This window comes from Macaca thibetana, chromosome 2, assembly GCF_024542745.1.
Source record: "Macaca thibetana thibetana isolate TM-01 chromosome 2, ASM2454274v1, whole genome shotgun sequence".
Classification (NCBI taxonomy): domain Eukaryota; kingdom Metazoa; phylum Chordata; class Mammalia; order Primates; family Cercopithecidae; genus Macaca; species Macaca thibetana.
The window spans coordinates 101,640,470-101,666,113 of record NC_065579.1 but is presented as its reverse complement, the minus strand read 5'-3'; the positions used below and the strand labels follow the sequence as shown (position 1 = coordinate 101,666,113).

General features: G+C 58.1%; 2 protein-coding genes across 8 annotated transcripts in view; one reads left to right on the top strand and one right to left on the bottom strand.

Annotated features, from left to right (window-relative positions):
* The window catches only part of SCAP (SREBF chaperone), a 68,970-nt gene extending 54,583 nt beyond the window's left edge, over window positions 1–14,387 (top strand). For 3 of the 4 annotated variants that reach the window (XM_050780717.1, XM_050780719.1, XM_050780718.1), the window contains 19 exons: window positions 775–995; window positions 1,179–1,284; window positions 2,262–2,434; window positions 2,820–2,946; window positions 4,386–4,498; window positions 5,912–6,006; window positions 7,429–7,527; window positions 7,686–7,904; window positions 8,756–9,132; window positions 9,617–9,805; window positions 9,938–10,139; window positions 10,211–10,326; window positions 10,579–11,101; window positions 11,199–11,284; window positions 12,920–13,002; window positions 13,107–13,273; window positions 13,448–13,528; window positions 13,712–13,918; window positions 13,999–14,387. In XM_050780717.1, the coding sequence (XP_050636674.1) occupies window positions 775–995; window positions 1,179–1,284; window positions 2,262–2,434; window positions 2,820–2,946; window positions 4,386–4,498; window positions 5,912–6,006; window positions 7,429–7,527; window positions 7,686–7,904; window positions 8,756–9,132; window positions 9,617–9,805; window positions 9,938–10,139; window positions 10,211–10,326; window positions 10,579–11,101; window positions 11,199–11,284; window positions 12,920–13,002; window positions 13,107–13,273; window positions 13,448–13,528; window positions 13,712–13,918; window positions 13,999–14,244 (3,430 nt within the window). In that variant the 3' untranslated portion in view covers window positions 14,245–14,387. The remainder of the gene's footprint in view (window positions 1–774; window positions 996–1,178; window positions 1,285–2,261; window positions 2,435–2,819; window positions 2,947–4,385; window positions 4,499–5,911; window positions 6,007–7,428; window positions 7,528–7,685; window positions 7,905–8,755; window positions 9,133–9,616; window positions 9,806–9,937; window positions 10,140–10,210; window positions 10,327–10,578; window positions 11,102–11,198; window positions 11,285–12,919; window positions 13,003–13,106; window positions 13,274–13,447; window positions 13,529–13,711; window positions 13,919–13,998) is intronic. The other variant, XM_050780720.1, reaches the window with a different exon arrangement.
* A 267-nt stretch (window positions 14,388–14,654) lies between these two features.
* PTPN23 (protein tyrosine phosphatase non-receptor type 23) overlaps window positions 14,655–25,644 on the bottom strand; it is a 34,446-nt gene continuing 23,456 nt past the window's right edge. For 2 of the 4 annotated variants that reach the window (XM_050780662.1, XM_050780661.1), the window contains 24 exons: window positions 24,243–24,373; window positions 23,315–23,442; window positions 23,012–23,088; window positions 22,291–22,340; window positions 22,043–22,174; window positions 21,679–21,759; window positions 21,472–21,603; window positions 21,339–21,386; window positions 20,912–20,968; window positions 20,759–20,817; window positions 20,505–20,584; window positions 20,278–20,392; window positions 20,134–20,199; window positions 19,592–19,737; window positions 18,977–19,288; window positions 18,747–18,901; window positions 18,502–18,653; window positions 18,236–18,415; window positions 16,396–18,142; window positions 16,116–16,300; window positions 15,884–15,988; window positions 15,664–15,802; window positions 15,458–15,571; window positions 14,655–15,379 (listed from right to left, as the gene is read on the bottom strand). In XM_050780662.1, the coding sequence (XP_050636619.1) occupies window positions 14,900–15,379; window positions 15,458–15,571; window positions 15,664–15,802; window positions 15,884–15,988; window positions 16,116–16,300; window positions 16,396–18,142; window positions 18,236–18,415; window positions 18,502–18,653; window positions 18,747–18,901; window positions 18,977–19,288; window positions 19,592–19,737; window positions 20,134–20,199; window positions 20,278–20,392; window positions 20,505–20,584; window positions 20,759–20,817; window positions 20,912–20,968; window positions 21,339–21,386; window positions 21,472–21,603; window positions 21,679–21,759; window positions 22,043–22,174; window positions 22,291–22,340; window positions 23,012–23,088; window positions 23,315–23,352 (4,650 nt within the window). In that variant the 5' untranslated portion in view covers window positions 23,353–23,442; window positions 24,243–24,373 and the 3' untranslated portion in view covers window positions 14,655–14,899. The remainder of the gene's footprint in view (window positions 15,380–15,457; window positions 15,572–15,663; window positions 15,803–15,883; window positions 15,989–16,115; window positions 16,301–16,395; window positions 18,143–18,235; window positions 18,416–18,501; window positions 18,654–18,746; window positions 18,902–18,976; window positions 19,289–19,591; window positions 19,738–20,133; window positions 20,200–20,277; window positions 20,393–20,504; window positions 20,585–20,758; window positions 20,818–20,911; window positions 20,969–21,338; window positions 21,387–21,471; window positions 21,604–21,678; window positions 21,760–22,042; window positions 22,175–22,290; window positions 22,341–23,011; window positions 23,089–23,314; window positions 23,443–24,242; window positions 24,374–25,644) is intronic. The other 2 variants (XM_050780660.1, XM_050780664.1) reach the window with 1 other exon arrangement.

Here is a 25,644-nt window from a genome sequence, read left to right as displayed (position 1 = left end):
TGTAACTCCAGTGAGCCAGTCAGCTCTGCAGAGATAGAACAAGCAAGAAGGATGGAGGGTGAGCCAGCCTTGAATTTCTCAGCATCCTTGAGGGTCCACAGTGGCTGCATTCCCCTTAGACCTATGCAGATGGCACACACATAGCCCTGAGTCTCATCCTTACATCTCAGATGGAGTAAGTGTCCACTGAGCTGACTCATGACCTGCATGGCCTCCTGCCTGTGGGTTATGGTGTGAATGTAATGGTGGTGTCTCTGCCGACGAGAAGCAAGCTCTACCGGGGGGTACCTTCTGAAGCCCCAGCCCAGGTTGTGCTCCCCTGCCTGTCAGTGGGTCCCTGGGTTATGCTGGCTCGGCATACAATGTGTGTAATTGGCAAGCTGCATCACTGCCAGGTTTTAGTTAGCTAGTGGCGTTGACAGATATTTTGGTGAACTAAATGAAGCCCCAGATTTACCCCCGTCCCTCCTCATCCACTGAACTGGCCAGGGTGTTTTAGTGGGCGGGATTGTGCATGCTCTCATAGTACGCTTGCCTGTCCTCAGAGCTGATGGGCTTTTGGGCCTCAGATGCACTTGAAGTCAGACAGCCACATGGTTAGGTTATTGGCCACCTGGAAGTACTTTCCCCTGCTGCCCTAGTGGTCAGGCTATTTGGCGTTACTAGAGAGCAAATATGGGGTATTGAAGAACAGACAGAGGACGTCCCCTAAGTACCGCAGATCTGCCCTGTGGTGGCAGACACAGCAGGTTCCTTGTCCTGTCTCCTGTGCAGCTCTGGGACCAGGAGCTTGGAGGAGTTGTGTCTGCAAGTGACCGACCTGCTGCCAGGCCTCAGGAAGCTCAGGGACCTACTCCCTGAGCATGGATGCCTGCTGCTGTCCCCTGGGAATTTCTGGCAGAATGACCGGGAACGCTTCCATGCTGATCCTGACATCATTGGGACCATCCACCAGCACGAGCCTAAAACCCTGCAGACTTCAGCCACACTCAAAGGTAGCCGCAGTACAAGTTCCCTTCAGACCTGCAAGGGTGCCCATTGGTCACTGTCTTTTTGATGTGTACTTAGGCAGATAAGGGTTTACCCTTTGTTCCCAGGTTGGGGGTGAAAAAGGGGTCCTTGGTGGCTCTGCGGTAGCTGTCATTTCTTTGTCAGTACCTGCTGGTTTCTACTTGCAGACTTGTTGTTTGGTGTTCCCGGGAAGTACAGCGGGGTGAGCCTCTACACCAGGAAGAGGATGGTCTCCTACACCATCACCCTGGTCTTCCAGCGCTACCATGCCAAGTAAGATTGACAGCACCCTGGGCTCTTGACTGGTCTGCTGGGTGACATGAGGCTTTGAGTAGTCCCTCTTCTGGTTAGAGTGTTCTGAATGCCCCGCTGGAAACTTGGAGAGTTTCCAGGCCTCCTGTTGAAATGTTTACATCCCTTACACTAGATGATACTGTCTACCACATTTTAATGGGGATGACCTGACAGCTGGTTAAGCATAGGGGACTAAGGCAGGGCTGGCAGTCTCAGTGTCCTGGTGCCTCCTCTGGTCTCTCTTGAGCCTAGGGCAGGCATCCCCAGCTGGTTGCTAGTGAGCCCTGTATGGCCTGAGTCCTTCCCAGTGGGGCACTGCAGGCACCTCCCCAACTGGCAACGGCACTCGAGGTGCTTCTGATCGCCTCTCCTGGGTCTTTGGTAATCAAGAGTGTTGGAGGCCAGGCGTGGGGGCACACGCCTGTAATCCCAGACGCTGGGAGGCTGAGACGGGCGGATCACAAGGTCAGGAGACCGAGACCATCCTGGCTAACACAGTGAAACGCCGTCTCTACTAAAAATACAAAAAATTAGTTGGGCGAGGTGGCGGGCGCTTGTAGTCCCAGCTACTCCGGAGGCTGAGGCAGGAGAATGGCGTGAACCCGGGAGGCGGAGCTTGCAGTGAGCCCTGATCTCGCCACTGCACTCCAGCCTGGGCGACAGAGCGAGACTCTGTCTCAAAAAATAAAATAGGAAAATAAATAAAAAGTGAGTGTAGAGTAGGTCCGGAAAGGGAAGCTGAGAAAGGAGCAGGAGGGGCTCCTGAGAAAACGTTGCCCCTCTGTGATTTTCCCAGCACCCCTGGAGACTACAGAGAAGCCCAGGCACCAGAGAGGAGTTCCCTTCCAACACAGGGGCAGGAGGGAGGTCCTAATGGACCCTCTGTCCAAGGATTGTCTTTGTCCCCGGAACCAAGAGCAACACTTCCATCTACCCCCACCCTACTCCTTGACCAGGTTCCTGGGCAGCCTGCGTGCCCGCCTGATGCTTCTGCACCCCAGCCCCAACTGCAGCCTTCGGGCGGAGAGCCTGGTCCACGTGCACTTCAAGGAGGAGATTGGTGTCGCTGAGCTCATCCCCCTTGTGACCACCTACATCATCTTGTTTGCCTACATCTACTTCTCCACGCGTAGGTTCATGGCAGGGAGACCGGGAGCTTTCTCCAATCTAAACGAGCATTTCCATGTCACCTGCTTCCCTGCCTCTGGAGGTGGCTTGGGGTAGAGAGATAGAACACACCTGGTGGTCGTCAGAGCTAGGGCTTTATCCCCCAGCAGGGTCTTAGGAGCTTGGGTGGGTCCGGGGCTCTTCTCACTTTCAGCCCCTTCCTGGGTTAGGGTTCCTAAAAGGTGTACTATGTCCATGACACTGGGAAGTACTTGTGCCTATCCCTTTCCTTTGGTGAAACCAGGAGCTCTCCCTTCCTCAACTGTCAGGGCAACCTACTCCCGAGAGCCCCTGTGGGCCGGGGGCTGTGGGAGGGGCTGCCCTGATGTGCCCTCTCTGCCCTCCAGGGAAGATCGACATGGTCAAGTCCAAGTGGGGGCTGGCCCTGGCCGCCGTGGTCACAGTGCTCAGCTCGCTGCTCATGTCTGTGGGACTCTGCACACTCTTCGGCCTGACGCCCACCCTCAATGGCGGGTAGGTCCCCAGCAGGCTCCACTGGGCCACAGGGTGGGCTCAGGCCAGAGAGCCTTGCACTTCTGGGTACTTGGCCTTCCCTGGACTGGGTGTTTGCTGTGACCTCACGTCTTCACATTGTCGTTTTTGACATTTAAGAGGTATATTTTCTTCCTCTTCTTTGTCTGGCTTTTATTCATACTAGTGTTTGTATATAGCATATCTAGCTATAGTGAGTGTCCATAGGTACAGAAGTGTGTATTTGTGGGCTGGGTGTGTATATATGGGGTGTGTGTTGGTATGTGTGTTTGTGTATACATGAGTATGTATTGCATGTGTGTAGTCGGATTTGTGCATCTATGTTTATATATTCTATATACACACACCGCACACACACTGCAGCTTGATGGCTTAAGCCACTGGAGGTGTGAGATAGAGAACATTTCTTTTTTTTCGTAATTAGAACATTTAAATGCCTAATGAAATAGGTCATTTTAGAGGAAGCTCTTTGGAAGATATGAGCACACTGTAATTTGTTGCCTTTTCCACCGATGTTTACTTTCCCCTTGCTGCTCCTCTCTGAACCTTAGTCTGGAAGCCCTTCCCTTGGCTTGTCCTCAGGCTTTGATCTTGGCTCTGGATAGGCCCACCTGCCTGTCTGTTAATGGTTATTAATGGATTATGGATTGGCCTGTCCCCCACCTTGGACCGTCAGGCTGGTCGTATGAAAATCGACGTCGTGTTTTGTTTCTGGTAGTTTCCTTGCTCTTAGATACCTGCTCCCTTTCCTGAGCCTGATGGTGTTAAACACCGCCCTCCCATACCGTCTGCCGTACCCTCTACAGGGGCCCTCCCTTCCTTCGGCTCCAAAGCAGAGACGCAAGTTATAACTCAGCTGGCGTTCCTCGCACATAGACTTTCGTAGGTTCTGCCGCGGGGAGTGTGGGACGGTGGGCTCAGATAGCTGGTAGAGCTTTCTGTAGGAACAGTTGTTCTCCGCACACAGCTTCTCAACAAAGGTGAGTGGGCCTTCAGGGTGGTTTCATCTCCTTGCGTATTTAGCTGTGATGGGTCCACCCAGAGTTACTGGCGTGGGTTTTGGCAGCAGTCATTGTCTTTAGCCAGCAGTCCTCCTGGGAAGGGCAGGGAGAAGTGTGGTCTAGCAGTGGCGCTGCACAGCTCTCCCTGAGGGGCCTCTCCCAGCCCCTCTGAGCCAGATGGCTAGAGACAGGACAGCTGCTGGCCCCTCCGCAAGGCTCTGGAGCCTGCCTGAAAGCTGAGCACTGTGTAGATGCAGGCCTTGTTGGGTGAGGTGGACAGGGGAGGGTTTCTGCCCAGTGGTTGTGGGAGTCACTCAGCAGCCCCTGTAACAGGCTGGAAACCTTATAGCCTTCCTGAGGGCCCAAGTCTGTTGGGAACCACCACAGCACTGTCCTCACCTTCTCCTTCTCTGTCCCCAGCGAGATTTTCCCCTACCTTGTGGTGGTTATTGGGTTAGAGAATGTGTTGGTGCTCACCAAGTCCGTGGTGTCAACCCCGGTAGACCTGGAGGTGAAGCTGCGGATCGCCCAAGGTAACACAGTGGGAGAGTTGGGCAGGGGGCTGCAGGAGGGGCTGGAGAGGGGCCTGTTCCTCTTGCTGCTGACGCTCTGTGAGCAAACAGAGCCCCTGAAATGTCCCTTGCTCTTGCCTCCAGCATAATATGCAGTGGGCCACTGGGCCCTGGCAGCTCTTGAGTGTGTGCCCTGGGGAGCCATGGGGCCACTGGACTGTACTTCGTCCTGGTTCATGTGTCAGTAAGAAAGCAAACCAGGCTGCGTGCCATGGCTCACACCTTCACACCTGTAATCTCAGCACTTTGGGAGGCTGAGGCAGGTGGATCACTTGAGCCCAGGAGTTCGAGACCAGCCTGGGTAACATAGTTAAACCCCATCTCTACAAAAGATACAAAAATTAGCAGGGCATACTGGCATGCACCTGTGGTCGCACCTACTCAAGAGGCTGAGGTGGGAGGATTGCTTGAGCCTGGGAGGTCAAAGCTGCAGTGAGCTGTAATCACGCCACTGCACTTCAGTGTGGGTGGGGCTTGTATTTGGTGGTGACTTTCTGTTTGGGGATTTTAGTGCCTAGTATTTTCTCTTACTGCCTCACTCCAGCACACTACCCCAAGCCCCAGGGTCTGGCCGTTTCAGAGATGCTGCCTTCATGGCTGCCAGAAAAGCTCCCTTTGGCCCTGCTGGTAGAAGCTGGGGATCTGGGGTTTTGGGGAAAATGAGAAAAGGGAGAAGCGGCCTTGGAGGTCTGGTCACTTGAGCGTCTTCCTCCTCGTCACCTCCTGTCACCCTATGTCTGTGAGGAACAGGACTGTAGGCAGCTGTCCATTCATCCAGCAAACCTCTGTGAGCCTCTGTGATAAGCCAGGCCCCGTGCTGGATATGGAGTTAGGAAGACATGGGGCGAAATAGTCCTTGCCCAGTAGGAGCACAGAGCCTTAGACATGTGACAGTGTGATAGCATGGGATCAGGGCTCACCACAGGAAGGGGCTTGAGGAAGAACGCAGCCAGCTCCTCCACCCCCTGAGTGCTTCTGCCATGTGGCTGGTGGGCACACTGTCATGCTGGCCCATACAGACCAGACAAGAACCACATGCGGAGGTTGGATGTGGCTGGAGTGGGTGGCACTTGGCTTTCCTTGTGGATTTTCTCATCTCCACTCTGCTGCTTCCCCTTTCTGATGGTTATAGCTCTCCCCTGCACCCTCCAGGCTGTGAACACCTGTTCCCTGTAGCAGCTGTGTGGTGGTGACAGCCCCTTAGAGTCTGGGCATTAGCAGGGCCCTGAGGGTTGGGGTGCTTTGGTGGAATGGCTGCTTCAGAGGGCTGGGGGCCCTCCCCATGCCTCTGCCACTCTGAGGCTCTTGAGGTTGTGTGAGTCATGTCGCTGAGTGGCCACGTGCTGCCCTGTGCCCTGTTGCTGCCCTCTGCAGGCCTAAGCAGCGAGAGCTGGTCCATCATGAAGAACATGGCCACGGAGCTGGGCATCATCCTCATTGGCTACTTCACCCTAGTGCCTGCCATCCAGGTAAGGCCCCAAGGCCTGCCACCTGGATGAGCATGGAAACAACTGCTGTGCTCCCCAGCTGTGCAGCCATGGACAGGGTGCTCCCCTCTTCAGCACAGGCATCCTTGCCTCTGAGGTGGGACCTCTTTGCCTGGCAAGCGGATCACTATAGCACACAGATGGCCCCTGGCACGCCTGACTCAGAAGTGCTCAGCAAACTCTGGCTGGGTTCCGAGATTGAGTGCCTAGCCAGGCAGGCTCTGCGCTTGACCCTCTCTTCCTACCCCTCCCTGCCTGCTTCCCCTTCAGTCAGGTGGCAGGAGGAGGCTGCAAGGGCATGGCAGAAACTGGGGACTGTCTGTGCCATTTCAGTCACACCTGTTTCCCATTTCTGAGGGAGAAGCACCGTGGGGTTCCTAGACCCTTCCTCCGGTCTCTTCCTTTGGCCCTGACCCATGCTGCCATCTCCAGACAAGAGGCCTTGCCTGGCCTGACCTGTGGAGGGCCACCACCCATTGCCCAGAGTGACCCTGCTCTTGGCAAAGTGCCCTTGCTCAGCTGTGGGCTGTGAGCAGAGGTGGAGGTGGCCCTGCACTGAGCTGGAACCTCAGACTGATGCCGGCCATTCCAAAAGGAGTTGCAGGAAGGGGAGGATGCCATCTTTTCTCCCCCATCTTTCCCCCAGGGCTGGCAGGCCAGCTGAGAGATGGGGGTGAACAGAGAACAGATGGGCTGTGGGCTGCTTCTCCTGGAAAACAGTAGTATCTGCAGGATAGGGTAGTCTTGGGACGTTAGAGCTGAGACAACCACTGTGCCACTGTCTACCCCACGGTCTTACCCCAGATCCGAGTAGCACTGTGGTCATGCGCTAGAGGTCTCAACACCGACATCTCAGAAAATTCTGTCTGCTGACAGAGCTTGGGGAGCAGAGAGCTCACCCTTTTTCGATTTTAGAGGAGAGTTAATCCCTCTCTCTCTCTCCATTGTTCCAGGGCAGTTGCTGGCTGGGAACCTTTCTGAGAGCCCCTGAATCAGGCCTGGGCTCTGGCTGGGTTGGTGATGCATGAGCAGGGCGGGGGCTCAGTGGGGAAGGACTTTTTGGGGAGCAGGCTGGTGGGGCTTAGAGGTTGCCAGGTTGGATCAGGCCTTCAGTCCTCTCTAGGGGGACCGGAAGATTCAAGGAAGGTACTCCCCCCCCCCTTTCAGCCCTTTCGGAAGAAAGTGTGAGGGTTTCTGCTGCCCCCTGGTGGAGACAGGGTGAGCTGCTAGTGGTATGTGAGCTGAGGACCAACCAGCATCTCTCTTCATCTCTGCTGTGCCCTGCCTGCTGCTGCCCTGCTGGTTCTGAGGTGGCTGCAGTCCGGGCACTGCTCCTCTAGGGCTGGGGCAGTCAGGTCATGGCACCGCCTCCCCTCCACCCCACCCTGTGTGCTCTGATTCCAGGAGTTCTGTCTCTTTGCCGTCGTGGGGCTGGTGTCTGACTTCTTCCTTCAGATGCTGTTTTTCACCACTGTCCTGTCCATTGACATTCGCCGGATGGAGGTAGGAGTGGGCTGAGCCTTGCCCCGCCCACCTCCTCAGCCCTGGCTGTACTGAGGGAGTCCTGGGTGAGAAGGGTGTGGACCTTGGGCAGGGCAGTGGTCCTGTGCGGGCGCCCTCTGGATGGTGGACTCGGGCCCTGACCACTGTGCCCCCAACAGCTAGCGGACCTGAACAAGCGGCTGCCCCCTGAGGCCTGCCTACCCTCAGCCAAGCCAGTGGGGCAGCCAACGCGCTACGAGCGGCAGCTGGCTGTGCGGCCGTCCACACCCCACACCATCACGTTGCAGCCGTCTTCCTTCCGAAACCTGCGGCTCCCCAAGAGGCTGCGTGTTGTCTACTTCCTGGCCCGCACCCGCCTGGCACAGCGTCTCATCATGGTACCTGCCACCCCTGCCCTGCCCTCTTCTGGAGGGCCAGCGCTCCAGGCCTCTTGTGGTGCTGCACTTGTCCTTAGAGTGGCGAGGGATGCTCCTCAGGCTCTGGTGGCCCCTGGAAACCTGGCTCTGGGGAGCTGCCTGTTGTGTCCTCCCTGCCCAGACCCTGGTGGCTTCTGAGGAGACAAGCCTGTGGGAGCAGCAGCTCCAGGGCTCTCAGGTACAGGAGCCATCCTCTCCCGAGAGTGGCCCAGGACAGGAGCCTGTTAGTCGAGTGCTCTGGGATGGACCCACCTGTGGCCACCACATTTCCCTGGGCCACATTTCATTGGCTGCTGCATGGTGTGCAGACAGTGGAAAGTGCTGGGCAAAATCAGTCACCAGCCAGGCTGCGCTGGCTGCGGGGCAGCAGTGCCTCTCCCAGGGAGCTGAACTGAGACGGGAGGAAGGCTGAGGCTCCCTGAGACTAGGCCCTCTGGGGGACTCTGGAGCAGGTCAGGCAGCTGGCCCTCTGGCCATGCTGACCATATGAATGGTAGCAGCTTTCTGATCCCAGCTGAGGTGGAGATTAGGGACGGGGACATTCTGTGTCAAACCTCAGGGTGGTTCAGTCTATTTCCAGGCCAAGAAACTCAGCCCCTAACTGTGGAAAGGGAAGCAGGCCCTCCAGCAGCAAGTGCTGGCAGGTGTTAGCAGGAGGACTCGGAGAGGCAGGAGGAAAGCACACAGTGGGGCCTGTGTCCTCTCTCCATCCCTAGGCCTCAGGTCCCCGTGCTGCTTTCCTCTCAGCATGAGGGCTGAAGCTGCTGGGGTTGAGGCCCATTCCTCCCACTGAGTACCCTGCTCCACTGCAGGCTGGCACCGTTGTCTGGATTGGCATCCTGGTATACACAGACCCAGCAGGGCTGCGCACCTACCTCGCTGCCCAGGTGACGGAACAGAGCCCGCTGGGTGAGGGAGCCCTGGCTCCCATGCCCGTGCCTAGTGGCATGCTGCCCGCCAGCCACCCGGACCCTGCCTTCTCCATCTTCCCACCTGATGCCCCTAAGCTACCTGAGAACCAGACATCGCCAGGCGAGCCACCTGAGCATGGAAGTCCAGCAGAGGTTGTCCATGACAGCCCAGTCCCAGAGGTAACCTGGGGGCCTGAGGATGAGGAACTTTGGAGGAAATTGTCTTTCCGCCACTGGCCGACGCTCTTCAGCTATTACAACATCACGCTGGCCAAGAGGTGAGCTGGGCCATGCCAGGTGCCACCTCACTCGATGGTGTCAACTCACCATCCCCTTTCCCCAATGTAGGAGGCCCACAGTTTGAATTCTGCAAATAACTAAAACAATTCATAAGGTTGTGAGGTGGAAACTGGTGGTCTAGGCAGCCATAACCCAAGAGCAACCCCAGGTTCCTCTGAGGAGTCACAGGTGGCTGCCAGCCCTCGCTAGAATGAGACCCACCCACCTGTGCCAGGAGTGGGGAGGGAGATACCCCACATTGTCAGAAGGGCTGCTTGGGTGCTGGTATCTGGGACAGCAAGGTTGGCTGCTAGGCTGGGCTGGGGAGGGACCTACCTCTGTCCCCAACCCCCATGCTGGGAGAGTCTGGCCGGTGGAGCTGAGGCGTGCCTGGGGAGGAGGGAGCGGACTGGCTGGCAGGCACAGTAGGAGGAAGCCTTGGGAGGGGGCCCCCCGCTGAGGCTGCCCACTGTCCGGATCCAGGTACATCAGCCTGCTGCCTGTCATCCCAGTCACACTCCGCCTGAACCCGAGGGAGGCCCTGGAGGGCCGGCACCCTCAGGATGGCCGCAGTGCCTGGCCCCCACCGGGGCCCATACCTGCTGGGCACTGGGAAGCGGGACCCAAGGGCCCAGGTGGGGTGCAGGCCCATGGAGACGTCACACTGTACAAGTAAGGTTGCTGGGTGGGGTGGGGTGGGATAGAGTGTGGGGAGGGGGGCAGGTGGGCAATAGTAGGGGAGAGGGAGGAGGGGAGGGGACAGGCTATGAGGTGTGTCTCACAGCAGTCCGCCTTCCCGTGCAGGGTGGCGGCACTGGGTCTAGCCGCGGGCATTGTGTTGGTGCTGCTGCTGCTCTGCCTGTACCGCGTGCTGTGCCCGCGCAACTACGGGCAGCCGGGCAGCGGACCCGGGCGGCGGAGGCGCGGAGAGCTGCCCTGCGACGACTACGGCTATGCGCCACCTGAGACGGAGATTGTGCCGCTGGTCCTGCGCGGCCACCTCATGGTGAGCGGGGGCACAACGGCCAGACAGGGGAGGGCTGGGGCCTGGCCCACACCAACACCAGGCTCCCGCAGGATATCGAGTGCCTGGCCAGCGACGGCATGCTGCTGGTGAGCTGTTGCCTGGCAGGCCACGTCTGTGTGTGGGACGCACAGACCGGGGATTGCCTCACGCGTATCCCGCGCCCAGGGTAGGTGCGGCTGCCCTCTCCTCTGTGACCCCCCACCCCCCTCACCCCACCACCTACCCCGTGCAGCCATGTATCTCTCCTCCTTTCTCCCTCTGACGTATCCCCCAACCCCTCCAGGCTCCCTCCCACCCCCACACCGCACCCTCTCCGCTTGTCCCCTCTAATGGCCCCTCACTTCCCCCTCTCACCCTTTCCCCCTCCCCCACACCCCCTCTCCTACATCCCCTCTCACTCCACCATCCTGGCCCCCAGCAGGCAGCGCCGGGACAGTGGCGTGGGCAGCGGGCTTGAGGCTCAGGAGAGCTGGGAACGACTTTCAGATGGTGGGAAGGCTGGCCCAGAGGAGCCTGGGGACAGCCCTCCCCTGAGACACCGCCCCCGGGACCCTCCACCGCCTTCCCTCTTCGGGGACCAGCCTGACCTCACCTGCTTAATTGACACCAACTTTTCGGCGCAGCCACAGCCCTCACAGCCCACTCAGCCTGAGCCCCGGCACCGGGCGGTCTGTGGCCGCGCTCGGGACTCCCTAGGCTATGACTTCAGCCGCCTGGTGCAGCGCGTGTACCAGGAGGAGGGGCTGGCGGCCGTCTGCACACCAGCCCTGCGCCCACCCTCGCCTGGGCCGGTGCTGCCCCAGGCCCCTGAGGACGAGGGTGGCTCCCCTGAGAAAGGCTCCCCTTCCCTTGCCTGGGCCCCCAGTGCGGAGGGTTCCATCTGGAGCTTGGAGCTGCAGGGCCACCTCATCGTGGTGGGGCGGAGCAGCGGCCGGCTGGAGGTGGGCAGAGGGGCTAAAGGTGGGCAGAGCGGCTGTCCACCCCGGGGATTGTGGGCCTTTCTGGTGGGCAGGTGCTCACAGTCTCTGGACTTAATAGGTGTGGGACGCCATTGAAGGGGTGCTGTGCTGCAGCAGCGAGGAGGTCTCCTCAGGCATTACCGCTCTGGTCTTCTTGGACAAAAGGTGAGTGTGGCCTGCCCCAGCCCCAGATGTCCCCAGCCTTTGTTGGCTAGGCCATACTCATCTTGAGTCTTGAGTCCTGGTTCCTGTCCACTGCTGCACTGTATGTTTCGATTGACCTTCTTGATGACCAGCCCCACACGTGTAAGCAGAGGGCAGTCCACTTGGATGGGAAGGTAACAATTAAAAAGCATTAGGGGTGTGACGTGCTCGGAATTGGGCCTGGCACAAGGTGACCTCCCAGGGCCTTAAGCAGTGACAGTGGGGAGTGATACACTCCTGTCCTTTCTCGCCCTTCTCAATGAAGCCAGTTTCTCTGATTAGCTTGTCAGTCTTGAGCCTTTGGGGTATCTTGGTTGCATTTTTGGTTACAGAAACAAAGTGTGCTTGCAGAACCCTCTTCTCCTTGGCTGCTGGCGGCTGTTCTCTGCTCTCCCTGGTCCTGTCGTGCTTGCCCTCCTCAGCAAGCCTGCTGGCTGTGGGCGTCGCCAGGGCTCCGTCTGCATGCACACTGCTTGGGGAGTCTCAGTCACCTGGGTTCTGGCCCCACCTCTGAGCTGGTGAACCTGGGTCTCCACCCAATGGCCAGGTGCCTTCCACCGAACGCCTTCGCCTGCCTGTCCCACACTGGCTCCTCCTCCAAGGCTCCTTGACTCTTGGTGGCAGCACCATCTGACCTAGAGCTGGAGTCTTTCTTTTTCCTTGGGGAGGGGGCGTCCCTTGCCCTTAGTGCTGTGGATTTCTGCCAGTGGCTGCTGCCGTCATTCCTGTCAGCACAGGTTCTGCATGGGCCTTGGCTGACATCCTCTCCAGCCTGGCCAATTTCCCCAGGTCCCTCTGTGCTTCTTGGAAATTCTCCTTTGCTGCTTGTTTTAGCTTTAAGGAAAGCCCCGAGGTCTCAGCCCTGATCCTCAGGGTTCCTGGTGACTGTGGTCTCTCTTTGTCCACCCACTTCCAATCATACAACTGTGGCTTCCCCAGGTCTGGTGTGGCCCTTCAAATTCATGGGCAGAGGTTGTAGGCATGCATTGCCTTTCGCTACATTAAGATTTTGAACCCCACCTGCTTTGAGGCTTTGGGGTTATTGGGCAAATATACCCATCCCTGCCTGTCAGACTGTACCTAGGAATTTTGGAGAGCAAAAAAAAAATCCTTCTTTGTGGAAAAAGGAATTGGTGTGGGCTGTGATTGGGTTGAAGCTGCTTTTATGTGATGGAGAATGCAGGCTTCCACAATGCCCAACATAGCCCACTCTGCATCCTGTTTCCCCTCAGCAGTCTTCCCTTCAGCTCCAGGCTACATGGAGCCCTCCGCTTGTTTTTAATTTACAAACTTATGTGACATTCACCAGGTACCACCTTACATGTTAGCTCACTTGATTCTCATGACCATTATGTGAGGTGGGTACTCTTATCCCTATTTTGCAGACAAACTGAGGCACAAGGAGGTTAATATTTGCAGTTGCCCTCTGGCTCCAGCATCTGTTCTGGTACCATGTGCTTTCCTCTTGGCCATGTCCCTCCTGACCCTTCTTGAACTGGCCCTTTATCTCTCTTGTGCCCACATGCTCAGCCCCAGGATTGGGGCTCTCCTGGGGCTCTAAGGGAGAGGCCCCTGGCAGCTGTTCTTCTCTTCCAGGATTGTGGCTGCGCGGCTCAACGGTTCCCTTGATTTCTTCTCCTTGGAGACCCACACTGCCCTCAGCCCCCTGCAGTTTAGAGGTCGGAGGGCCTGGGGTGGGCAGGTGTTCACACTTCGTGGGATGTGCAGGGGCCATCTGCCCATTGCCTTCTCAGAGATCCTTCACTTGGCCTTTTGTCCTCAGGGACCCCAGGGCGGGGCAGTTGCCCTGCCTCTCCAGTGTACGGCAGCAGTGACACAGTGGCCTGTCGCCTGACCCACACAGTGCCCTGTGCACACCAAAAACCCATCACAGCCCTGAAAGCCGCTGCCGGGCGCTTGGTGACTGGGAGTCAAGACCACACGCTGAGAGTGAGTATTGTCTCATCTCTTGGGTGCTGGAGTGGCCTGGCGCAGGGTGGGAGCCTGATGCATTCGTCAGGGAGAGGCTGGAGGAGTCCTGGTGAAGGACAGAGGGCATTTCCCGGCCAAAGTATAACTTGGAAAATCCCAGAGACCAGAACCTGAGGTCCATCCCTGTCACAGGTATTCCGTCTGGAGGACTCGTGCTGCCTCTTCACCCTTCAGGGCCACTCGGGGGCCATCACGACTGTGTACATTGACCAGGTGAGGGGCCTGCGGGGCGGGGGTAGGGGGGTACAGAGCCTGTGGCCCATGTTTGCTGACTCCTGGGAGCTGGGCCCCTTCCAGGAAGCAGAGTCAGGGCCCCACCCACCAGGGCACAGGAACACCATTTTTGACAGAGGTACTCCACCACAGTGACCCCGCTCCCCTGACCTGTTTCCCCAGACCATGGTGCTGGCCAGTGGAGGACAAGATGGGGCCATCTGCCTGTGGGATGTACTGACTGGCAGCCGGGTCAGCCACGTGTTTGCTCACCGTGGGGATGTCACCTCCCTCACCTGTACCACCTCCTGTGTCATCAGCAGTGGCCTGGATGACCTCATCAGCATCTGGGACCGCAGCACAGGCATCAAGTTCTACTCCATTCAGCAGGTAGAGGGGGTGGGGATCATAGGATTCTTGGGACTTTAGGGAAGGACTCAGGACTGAGCTTGTCATGTCCTTGCCTCCAGGATCTGGGCTGTGGTGCAAGCTTGGGTGTCATCTCAGACAACCTGCTGGTGACCGGCGGCCAAGGCTGTGTCTCCTTTTGGGACCTAAACTACGGGGACCTGTTACAGACAGTCTACCTGGGGAAGAACAGTGAGGCCCAGCCTGCCCGCCAGATCCTGGTGCTGGACAACGCTGCCATTGTCTGCAACTTTGGCAGTGAGCTCAGCCTGGTGTATGTGCCCTCCGTGCTGGAGAAGCTGGACTGAGCATGGGGCCTCCCTGCCCAGGCAGGGAGGGGTCTGGGGTGCTGTGTGGGGGCCAATGCACTGAACCTGGACTTGGGGGAAAGAGCCGAGTATCTACCAGCCGCTGCCTCCTGACTGTAATATTAAACTTTTTTAAAAAACCACATCTGTCAGGCACTTTGGGAGCTACTTGTCTCTCTCGGAATTGTTTGTGCACACACTGCCTGGACCCTCCTCAGAGCTGCTGAGGAAACATACAGCATGGCACAGGTAGCAAAGCGGGGAGGATGAGCAAGCCAGAACTGCAGGACCCTTAAAGAACTGTCCTGGTAGTATAACAGTTTGGTACCATCCTGTTATCCACGAAAGGTGCTAAGTTCCTGCCAGTGCTACTGGAGCTGAGGCAGCAATGGGCAGACTCAGACATGGGCCACAGAACAGGGTGGTTTATTATTTCAATAGCAAAGAGCTGAAAAATGTCAGGTCTCATAAAGGAGCAGAACCTGACCCAGAGCCTGCAGTACATCTCCACCCCACAGGGGTGCGGACTGGGCCAGGCAGGCCAAAGGCAGCAGAAATGGGAGTAAGAGACTGTGCCCACTGAGAAGCTCTGCTGGGTGTGGGCAGGTGGGCATGAGAGATGATGTAGTGTAAGGACCAGGTAGGCGAAACCTGTTCAGGTCTTGTTGAGTGTCCACAGTGGATCCAGAAGGCTGAGGGGGTCGTCAGAGGGCTGGGTGGCCCGTAGCCCTTGCCCGTTATGGGCCTGCAGAAAGTTCTGCTTGCTCATCCGCTGCTTGCCCCGCAGGGAGCTATCCAGGGAGAAGGCCTCTGGGGTCAAGGAGGCCAGCAGCTCCAGGGAGGAGGAGGGGGGCCCCGAGCTGGGGGCTTCAGGCACTGGCGGCTCCTCCTTAGGCTGGGGAGCCTCAGGCAGCGGGGAGGAAAGGGGGGGCGGGGAGGAAGATGGGATTGGGGTAGACTCTGGGAGGCTGGCTGGCGGGAGGCCTGGGGGCTCTGCAGGGCCTGGCAAGCTGGCAACTGGGGACTCCAATCCCCCAGGAGGCCGGATGCTGAGCTTGGCAATGGTGGCCTGGATGGAGCTGATGGGCACATCCCCACCGAGGACCAGGTCCTGTGAGTCCTGAGGAAGGTGGTTCTGAGAAGACAGAGTGGGTGAGGAGAGGGAGTCCCAAGGTTGTGGCTGTCCCAGCAGCTTCCAGGGAACCTTCCTCACCTTCTGGCTGATGCTTGCGCTGGCCAAGGGTTTGCATGGAGGGGGCACACCATGGCGCTGCAGGACCTGCTCCACGTGTCTCACCACTGCCTCATAGCAGAACCTGAGGTGCAGCTGCACAGGTGCATTTGGCCAGGTCAGCCAGGCAGGGGCCCGTCACCCGGAGACAGAAGGCCCATCCCAGCCCCACCTGCCCAGATCCTCACCTTCTCCTGCAGCATGTGCTTCCTCTGCTGCCGCATGCGTCGCACCAGTTGAGGCAGCTCAGGGATTCCATTCCCAGCCTCCACCTCCTGCACAGCTGCGTAGAGCAGCGCAAAGGCTCCCGTGCGGCCCACACCAGAGCTGTGCCAAGAAGGGGGCATGAGGCTGGGGAATGACGCCAGGCCAAGAGCCCGCATAGAGACTGTCAGGCCCACCCTCTACCTGCAGTGCACAACGATGGGCGTGTGCAGCGGCCGCTGATGCAGGTAATGTGCGTGCACCTCCTGGATGAAGTGCAGCAAGTTGCTGGGGCTGTCAGGCAGGCCTCTGTGGGACAGGATGGGGTGGGGAAGAGCCTATGAGCCAGACCTGATCTCAGGCTCTCATCCCTCCCAGCACCAAGGACTGGACAGCACCCCAGACCCCCAGCCACCATCCAGAGCAGTGGACGCACAACTCAGGCCAAGTGGGGAAGTGGAGGTGCACGAGAGAGCGCTTGAGGCTCTGGTCTCGGAACTGCAGGCTCAGCACACGTTCCACATGCGTTTCAGTGCTGCGGACGCTGCTCAATGCCAGGCTCAGGGCACCGTGCACCATGGGCTGGCCCCTCTCGGTGGGGAAGTAGCGTGCCACTTTTTGCTGAGGGACAGACAAACCAAAACAGGGCTGGTTTTCCAGGATCCCCTGCCCTGCCACCCCACACTGCCCTCGTGGGCACCCAGCCCCTCTCTCACCTTCTCCATCTCAGCCTCAGAAACCAGCATGACAATGACTGACACTTTCTGCTCATGGACCATGAGCCAGAAGTCAGCAGCTGTGCCGGGCAGTGGGGCCTGGGTGGCCACTAGCGGCGGGCAGTATGGGGAGAGCCCCTCCACGCAGCTGGCATTGATGTAGTCATCCTTGCCTGAGCGCAGTACCACACGGTTACTGTCGTACGGCATGACATCCTGGTGCCGGTTTTTCAGTGAGTAGCAGCGGGCGATGGCGATGGAACGGCCTCGGGCATCATGTTCCTGCGCATCTTGCAGTTCCCGCCAGACAGTGTCCAGAGCCCCCACATCCCCCAGCTGGCCCCGAAAGGCCTCCAGCTCCTGCTGCAACTGCCGCAGCCTCTCAGGATGCTCATAGGGGTCCCGCTCAATCAGCCGCAGGGCCTGCGGCCGACGGCCCTCAGCTGCGTCCACCTTGGTGGGCTGCAGCAGGGGCTGCCCACCCCCAGGAGGCTGAGTGCTGCCATGCTGGCTCTCCGGGCTGGAGGAGAGCAGGTCTGCAGCTGCAGCGCCTCGGCGCAGGCAAGGGGGTGGTTCTGCTGCTGGGGGCCGAGGGGGCACAGAACCGGGCCCTGGAGATGGAGCAGGTGAAGGCACCAGGTGGGGACTGGGGGTGGGCTGGCCAGCAGGCGAGGGCCCTCGGATGGTAAGAGGGGCTGCCTGGGGGCCCACGGGTCTGGCAGAAGGGGCAGGACCATATGCCAGGGGGGGATGGGGAGGCTGAGGGGGCCCAGGGCTGGGGAAAGGCAGAGCCCCTGAGTGGGCTGGCAGAGGGTCTTGAGCAGGACCTGGGTAGAGCTGGGTGTGCAGGGGGGTTGGCGGCTGCCCCAGAACCCCAGGCTGAGGGGCATAGGAGTAGGGGGACTGTGGGGGTAGGAGTCCTGGGGCCTGGGGTGGGAAGAGGTGCGGATGCTGGAGTGGAAGGGGCTGCTGTGGGGGTTGAGGCCCAAATGCTTGTGAAGGATGGGGCTGGGGCTGGGGCCCAATCCTCGGGGCTGGAAAACCTGCAGGGATCCCAGGAGAGAAGTGGTGCTGGGCTGGGACGGGTTGCTTGGTCCCTACGGGGTAGGTGTAAGGTGTGGGCAGTGACTGTGGTGGGGGCACCGGGAAGCGGGGCTGGGGAGGAGCAGTCGTGGGGTTTGGCCGTGGGGCTGTGTGGCTGGGGATGGGCGCCTGGATGCTATCTACTGTGGTGGTGGCTGGCCGAACCACCATGGTCAGCTCGGGGCTTGAGAATTGAGGAGGTGGGGCGGAGGGCAGACCTGCAACTGGTGGGGCCGGCCCTACCCCCACATAGGGACTGCTCACCACGCCATGCTGGGGGGAGGATCGGGGCACAAGGCCCAGCTCCGGTGTGTAGGCAGGGGCTGGGTAGAGGGCAGGTCCAGGTGCTACGGGCATTGCAGCGGGCCCTGGGGCCCTGGGCTGTATCAGCTGGGTGGGGCCTGAGTAGGTACCAGGGGGCAAGGGGCCTGAGAGATAGTGGGGTCCTGGGCCTGTGGAGCTGGGGAAGGGGCTGGGAGGAAAGTGGAGTGGGGTGGCAGTTCCCAGGAAGGTGTCGGGCAGTCGTGGGCCAGCCACCATGTCAGGGGGAAGGCTGCGCAGCTCCTCGGGGGGGTCTCCTGCTTCCATTGCCTCACTCTCCTCCCTGCGGGGCAGCAGTGGCTTTGGGGCTGTGGGCCGTGGCGGCGGCTTCTTCTTCAGCTCCCTGTGGGACAGGCAGGGAAGAAGTGGGGCCAGGCTCCCATCACCCCAGCCTGTCTGGACCCAAGCCGCACCACAGCCCCAGGGCCACACGAACCTGTCCAAGAGCTGCTGGCGGGCAGCCTCGCGGGCCTGGCAGGTGGACTGCGTGCGCTCCAGCAGAGCAGCCACCTTGCTCTCCAGGTCTGCGTAGAAGTCCCTGCCCTCCTGTGACTTCTTCATCAGGTCCTCATAGGCTTCATACGAGGCCACCAGGGTCTGCAGCGTGGAGTTCCACCTGGTGGGCAGAAGGGCCAGCTCCAGGTGAACCATGGGGGTGGGCTCCAGGTGGCTCCAGACAAAAGCAGAGGACTGGGCACTGACTTTTGGTCCAGGTCACTGAGTACCCGCCGCACGGCTGCGTACTGCACGTTGGCCTCTGTCAGTGCGCGGAGGACACGGTCCTGGGCGGCCAGGTTCTGCTCCAGGTATACCTTCAGCTGGTCGTACTTTTTCAGCTGCTCCTCAAACAGCTTCTGAGGGAGGGGTGGGGGCCGGGGATGGACACTCAGGGCCTCGACTCCTAAGGGTGGGGCCCAGAGTCCTTCCACCCTGCTCACTCAGCCCACCTTCATCTCTGAGTGGTCTGTGGTGACCAGTGAGGCAGTGATGTCATCTTTCTGGATAAGCTCACGCAGCTGCTGCTCCAGGGACACACGCTGGTCCCGCATCTCCTGCACCTTGGCCAGGATGCGCTTTAGGTTCTGCAGCACAGCCTTGTCCTCTGTGGGCAACAGTGGTCAGTGAGGCCAGAGAAACCCCCAGCTCAAGTCTCCCAATGGGGTCGGGTGGGGCTCACCTGGGGTGAGGGCCGGTGTGGGCAGGGCAGCCCGGACCTGGTCAAGTGGCCCGCTGAGCAGGCGCAGGTTGCCGACGTGCAGGTTCATGGCACGGTGCAGCTCACTGTTGGTAAAGGAGGCCTTCTCGTGGACTTCCATGTACTTGGCCCATTCTCGCCTCACCTCTGCCAGCTCAGCCTTGGAGGGGACGGAGGTGGCCCCCGTCTGGCCCACCACCTCCTGAAACTTCTGCTCTAGCAGCTCATCCTCCTCCAGCAGGTCTCTGATGTCCTTCAGGGAAGCCTCCACATCCGTGAACACACCTGACAGCACTGGGGGTGTGGATTGTAGAGGCAGCCCCTGAGGCAGGCTGACTGGGCACCCATGGGCCCCTCCCCAAAGAGACAGTACCGCCCCCTCAGGTCAGGGTTTGAGGTGTGCTGAGCAGGCTGCATGAGGTATGCGTACACTGAGCAGGGTGCATGAGGTATGCTGATCCAGAGGAGTGGGCATGGATACCCAAGCCAGGGCCTAGAGGGGTGCAGCCTCCATCCTCGGTGACCAGAGACAAGGAGGAGGCCACAGCAGATGACCTCCACACTCCCCTCCACCTGCTTGCTCTGCCCCTTACTCACCTTGCATGGACTGGACAAGGTTCCTGACAGTGTCGGGCCGGACGCTGAGGGCCGCACACTTCTCCATGAGCTGGGGTGGGATGTGGCTGTAGGCATCAAGGTTGTCCACGGTCTCGGGATCCAACTGCATTGAATCCATGAATTGGCTGTGGGGGGGTAACAGGGCCAGGTGGGTGCTGGGTGCTGATCCAACTCTGACCATGTCAAAGGAGCCGCTAGGGCAAGCCCCACCACTGAATCTGAGGTCTCAGCAGAGAGCAAATTGTGACCTCAGACCCCTACTACCAGGTCTGGCCTGGTCTCACAGAACATGCCCAGGGCACTGCTGGAAATAGTGGGACAGAAGGCACCTCCTCCTCCCAAGACATGACTCCTGCCTTACACACCAGCCCCACCACCCTGGGCGGGAAGGCAGCGTTGGGAAACCTGTTTGGAACGGACATTTCATTCCTTTCCCAGCATAGGCAGCCCTGGGGTTCCCAGAGCCCCAGGATGTGCTGCCTGCCTCCGCCTCCGCCTCCTGGCCCAAGTCCCACACTCACTCCAGGACCTCATTCTTGTCCTCAATCTTGGCCATCATCTCCCGGAGCAGCTTGGCCTTCTCCTCACTGCAGAAGCAACACAGCATTGGCTGGAGACCCACATCTCAAGACACCCAGCCTCCCTCTGTTCCACCCTCCACCCACCTGTAGAGTGACGAGGCCTCGTGGGCAGCCATGGGTACCAGTTTGGCGAAGATGTCAGGGCCTGTAACAGCTGGGTCTGTGGGGTTCACTGGCAAGGGCTTCACCAAGGGGGCTCCTGGAGAGGTGGGAATTGTGGAGATCAGGCCCATGCAGAGTCCTTGAGGCAGCCTCCTGTGTCCTGTCTCCACCCCACCGTCACCTCTGCCCCCACCTCTCAGCTCCCCGACCTTTTACAGGCTGAAGGGTGTCTAATGCTGGGACAGCCTCATGGTAGATGAAGTCGTTGTCCTTCTTGGCAGAATTGAACCTGGGGGTCAGGAGCAGGGGGAGTGGGCAGTGACGGGGTGTCAGTGGAGATCCAGAACCTACTTCCCATGTAGGACATCGCTCTCTGGCACTGAAGGCTTCCTCCCAAAGATGCCAGCAGAGACACAGGACCCTTCACAAAAAGAGGGAACCAGGGCCACCCCCACAGACTCACTTTCCCCCAATGACATCCATAGTGAAACGAAGCGCGTCTTGCACCGTGTCAGGCTGGCCCTGTGGGGTTAGGGACAGGGGTGGGGTCTTAGCACCAACCAAGGCTGGCACCAACCAAGGGTCTGAGGGGCAGCCAGGCCTTCCTCAGCTTTACCTTGGCCAACTTGATGGCTTCATTGAGCTTGTCCAGGGCGCTCTGGAAGTACGCAACCTGTGGAGAGTGGCAGGAAAGCCTGCTCTGTCCTCCTCTGCTTGGACCCCTACTCCTCCTGCCTCCCACCCGGCCCTGCCTTTCCATCAGGTGACCCATCAGATGACAAGCAGCTCAGGAGGCAGCCGGGAGCAGCGCCACGCCCTGCCCCAGCCACCCGCTCTGTGGGGAGCCTGCCCCACCTCCTCAGACTCTGAGGGACGAGGGCTGCACAGATGGGACAACACTTAAGACACCAGGCCTGCAGCAGGTGGTGGCCAGGGTGAGACAGAGAAGGCCACCCCCTGGTGTGTAAGGAGTGGGAGCACACCAGCATCTCACTGAAGGCTGCTATCGGTCCCTAGTCCCCTCCTTGCTGCAGCTCACTCACCCGCTCCCCAAACTTCTGCTGCTCCTCGGCCTGCTTTCCCATGTGCAGCTGGGAAAGAAGAAGAGGTGCCATGACTTGCTTCCTGAGCTGTGGCCACTCAGCCCCACCCCACCCTGGGGCCCCAGGCCCTCACATGAGCCACGGCTGCAAAGTAGTAGATCTTCATCTGCACAAGCTTCTTCCAGTCCTTCTGGATCCGGCCCAGCAGTGAGGCAGTGTCGGGGTTCTCCAAAGCCCGGCATGCCTCCTTGTAGTAATCTACTACCTGGGGACAGGGTGGGGCTCAGTGAGTGGGGGGGTCAACAGTAAAACGAAGGCCTCCCATCAGCCCCGTCCCTACCTGTGCACTGATGCGGGCCACCAGAAAGCTCTTCCTGTTGTCCAACATCGACTTCTCCAGGAGGCACTCCTGAGCCTGGCCCTGGGGAGACACATGAGGTGTCCCTCACTCACCCAAGGCCTCACCCTTCCCCTTCCCCTTCCCCAGGGGCAGACTGAGGGATCCCTCTTCACTGCCCTCTCCCCCAGCTGACCCCACGCCAAGCAGCACCACTGTGCTCCTAGATTCAACAAAGCCAAGGCCCCCTGCTTGTCCCTCACTGCCATCAGCACATGGCCTGGTCCAGGATCCAGGCCCAACTGCCCCCTCCCCAGCCATCCCCTTCCCTGGATTCAACTCCACTCCAACCAGGGCACCTCCTCACCAGCATGAGGTTGACGTTGAGAGTAAGGATCTGGCGGCTCATGTCGACGCTGTAGGCTTGAGGGAAGTGCTCCCGCAGGTAGGCGAAGGCGCCGGCTGCGCACTGGAAGTGGGTACAGGAGACCTTCATGCCCTGGGAGGGAGTGGGAGGATGGCCTGGGTCCACTCCATGGGTCAGGATTCATCCATAACTGGCAGGCTGCCCCTCCCTGGTATGTCCACATGTTCCACTACTGCCCCTCTCCTCACCTCCTCAGACACCCGCTTGTCCATGGCCCCCAGCATGGAGTGCAGTGCTCCTGGGGAGGGAGGGGACACAGTGTTAGGGGGCCTGGGGCTGCTCATACCCATGTAAAGGTGAGGCAGAAGGGGCACTGTTGTCATCCACAGTCAGGAAAACAGGGCTCTGAGAACCAGGGCAATGAGTCCAAGGACACCCAAGCTGGAGGGAACAGCGAAACTCAGAAGTCCTGCCCAGTCCGCAGTCTCCTGCTCTGCATTTGGCAGAGGATGGAAGGGCTCCTGTCCAAGGGGTCCAATCTTGAAGCTTCAGGGATGTTTGCACAGAACTCTGGGGCTCCCCAAGCTTCTCCCTTGAGCCAGGCTAAGGCTGACTAGCAGGGCAAGCTGAGGCCAGCCTTGCTCTTCTCCTTCCTGAAGCAGCCCAAAACCACAGTGGGGAGGGGCTGTCCAGTCAAAGAAGAAAGGCCATCTCTCCCAGCCAGAGCACACAGTGGCAACTCTGTGTGGCAACCAGACCAGTAGAACCTCGCCCCAGCAGAGGCTCCCCATGGGCCCAGACCAGAAAACAGCAGAGGAGCTGGCAGGGCTGTAGGGAAGTCAGTGGAGGGGCGGGAATCCTGGAGTTCTCCCTTTATCAGCCCACTGCCTTCGTGGCCATCTGAAGAGCTGAAGCCTAGGCTGGCAGGACTGGGGAGTAGGGCCATGGGGAAGGGATCAGGCAGCTCACCAAGGTTGTAGAGAATACAGGCCTGCTCGTACTTGATGTCCTCATGGGCCACAGACTTGCCTGAGAAGATCTCTGTCCTGCAGACATGGCACCCCAGTTATCTCGAGGGCAGGAACTGGCCAGAGCCCGGAGATTAGGTAAGGGGACTAACTACTCCAGTGTGGGGTTGTGGGGAGGCCTAGGGGGACCATACGAGGCCATTCCCCATCCTATGCAGCAAGGAGAAGGGGGAAGGGAGGGAAGGAGCACCCCCACCACCCAGACTCCCCCCCGGGATCCTCCAGCCCTTCCTGGGGCTCTCACCAGGTGACAGGGACAGCGGCCTCCTGGCCCGAGCCCATGGGGACCCGACTCTGCAGGTAATGAAGCTGGCCGAGGTACTTGCGGAGGACACTACAGCCCTCAAAGTCTCGTGGGACACGGACAGCATTCTGGGGGGGCAGGATGGGAGAAGCAGGCCTGTTGTCATATGGGGCAGTGGACAGGCAGGCCAGCTAACCCACAAAGCCAGGAAAACGCATCAGAGCCGGCCGACTGCACATGCCAAGGGATCCCAAAAAGTCCATGGCTACACCTATAGTCGTTCAACAAACCATTCCACAAGCCAGGGCTGGCAGCTGGCTGACTGAATCCATCCCACGTAGTTTTTCTTTTTTTTTTTTTAAGGAAAAAAAAAAAAACAGAGTCTCACTCTGTCACCCAGGCTAGAATACAGTGTTCACTGCAACCTCCTGGGTTCAAGCAATTCTCCTGTCTCAGCCTCCCTATTAGCTGAGACTACAGGCATACGCCACCATGCCTGGCTAATTTTTGTATATTTAGTAGAGACGGGGTTTCCCCATTTTGGCCAGGCTGGTCTTGAACCTTGTGATCCACCCACCTCAACCTCCCAAAGTGCCGGGATTACAGGTATGAGCCACTGTGCCCAGCCCATCTCAAATATCTGAAAAGCAATTTGCAACATGTTTTAAGTTTTTTACTGTACTTAACCTTTGGCCCACAGTTTTTTGTTTTTAATAAAGACGGGGTTTTGCCATGTTGCCCAGGCTGTTCTCAAACTCTTGGGCTCAAGTGATCCTCCCACCTCCACCTCCCAAAGTACTGGGATTAAAGGCGTGAGCTGCCACTCAGCGTGACCCACAGTTCTATATCTCACAGTTTACAGTAACAGACATCCAGGAAAGTAAATGCTTGGATATGAATAGAAGGATATTTATCACAGCATTATTACCAGGGTCAAAAACTGGACTCCAGATCAGGTGCAGTGGCTCACACATGTGGTCCCAGCATTTTGGGAGGCCAAGGTGGGAGGATCGCTTGAGGCCAGGAGTTAGATACCAGTCTGGGCAATGTAGCAAGACCCTGTCTCAACAAAAAAGAATTTTAAAAATTATCTAGGTGTGATGATGCCTTTAGTCCCAGCTCCTTGGGAGGCTGACGGGAAAAGATCGGTTGAGCGGGAGGTTAAGGCTGCAGTGAGCTACGGTTGTGCCACCGTTTTCCAGCCTGGGTGATGAAGCAAGACTCTGTCTCTCAAAAAAAACAAAAAGGCAAAACTGGATACCCGCCAGAATTCCCATTAAAGAGGACTGTTTTAAATTAATTATGTCAAGGTGCCTCACAAGAGAATATTCTGCAACCATGAAAACTAAAGACAAGAGTCTCTAGTTATTCATATGTTAAGAAGCCTATGGCATGCTATTGGGCAAAAAAAAAAAAGAATGTAACAAATGGAATCATACAAATACTGATATCCATATCCAAATAGGTACATAGGCCAGGCAAGGTGGCTCGCGCCTGTAATCCTAGCACTTTGGGAGGCCAAGACAGGCGGATCACCTGAGGTCAGGAGTTCAACACCAGCCTGGCCAACATGGTGAAATCCCATCTCTACTAAAAATACAAAAATTAGCCAGGCATGGTGGTGCATGCCTGTAATCCCAGCTACTCGGGAGGCTGAGGCAGGAGAATCGCTTGAATCCGGGAGGCGGAGGTTGCAGTGAGCTGAGATCATGCCATTGCACTGCAGGCTGGGCAACAAGAGCAAAACTCTGTCTCAAAAGAAAAAACAAACAAAAAACCACAAATAGGTACATAAACAAAAAGAAGATTCAGAAGATTGTATACCATAATGTTAACTGTGATTATCTCGGGATGATAAGATTTAAGTAATTTATCTTATTCTATATAAATAGATACATATGGCTGAGCGAGGTGGCTCATGCCTATAATCCCAACACTTTGGGAGGCCTAGGCGGGTGGATCTCTTGAGCCCAGGAGTTCGAGACCAGCCTGGGCAACGTGGTGAAACCCTGTATCTATTAAAAACACAAAAATTAGCCAGGCATGGTGGTGTACACCTGTAATTTCAGCTACTCAGGAGGCTTAGGCAGGAGAATCACTGGAATGCGGCAGGCAGAGGTTGCAGTGAGCTGAGATCGCACCACTGTACTCCAGCCTGGGTGACAGAGTGAGACTCGGTCTCAAAAAATAATAATTATAAATAAATAAATGGATATACATCTGACAGAAACATGTATTTACTTCTTCATATTGTTTATGTATTCTTTATATTAAACATTTTCAATATTTATGATAAACAACAGACCTATTCTTTTTTTTTTTTTTTTTTT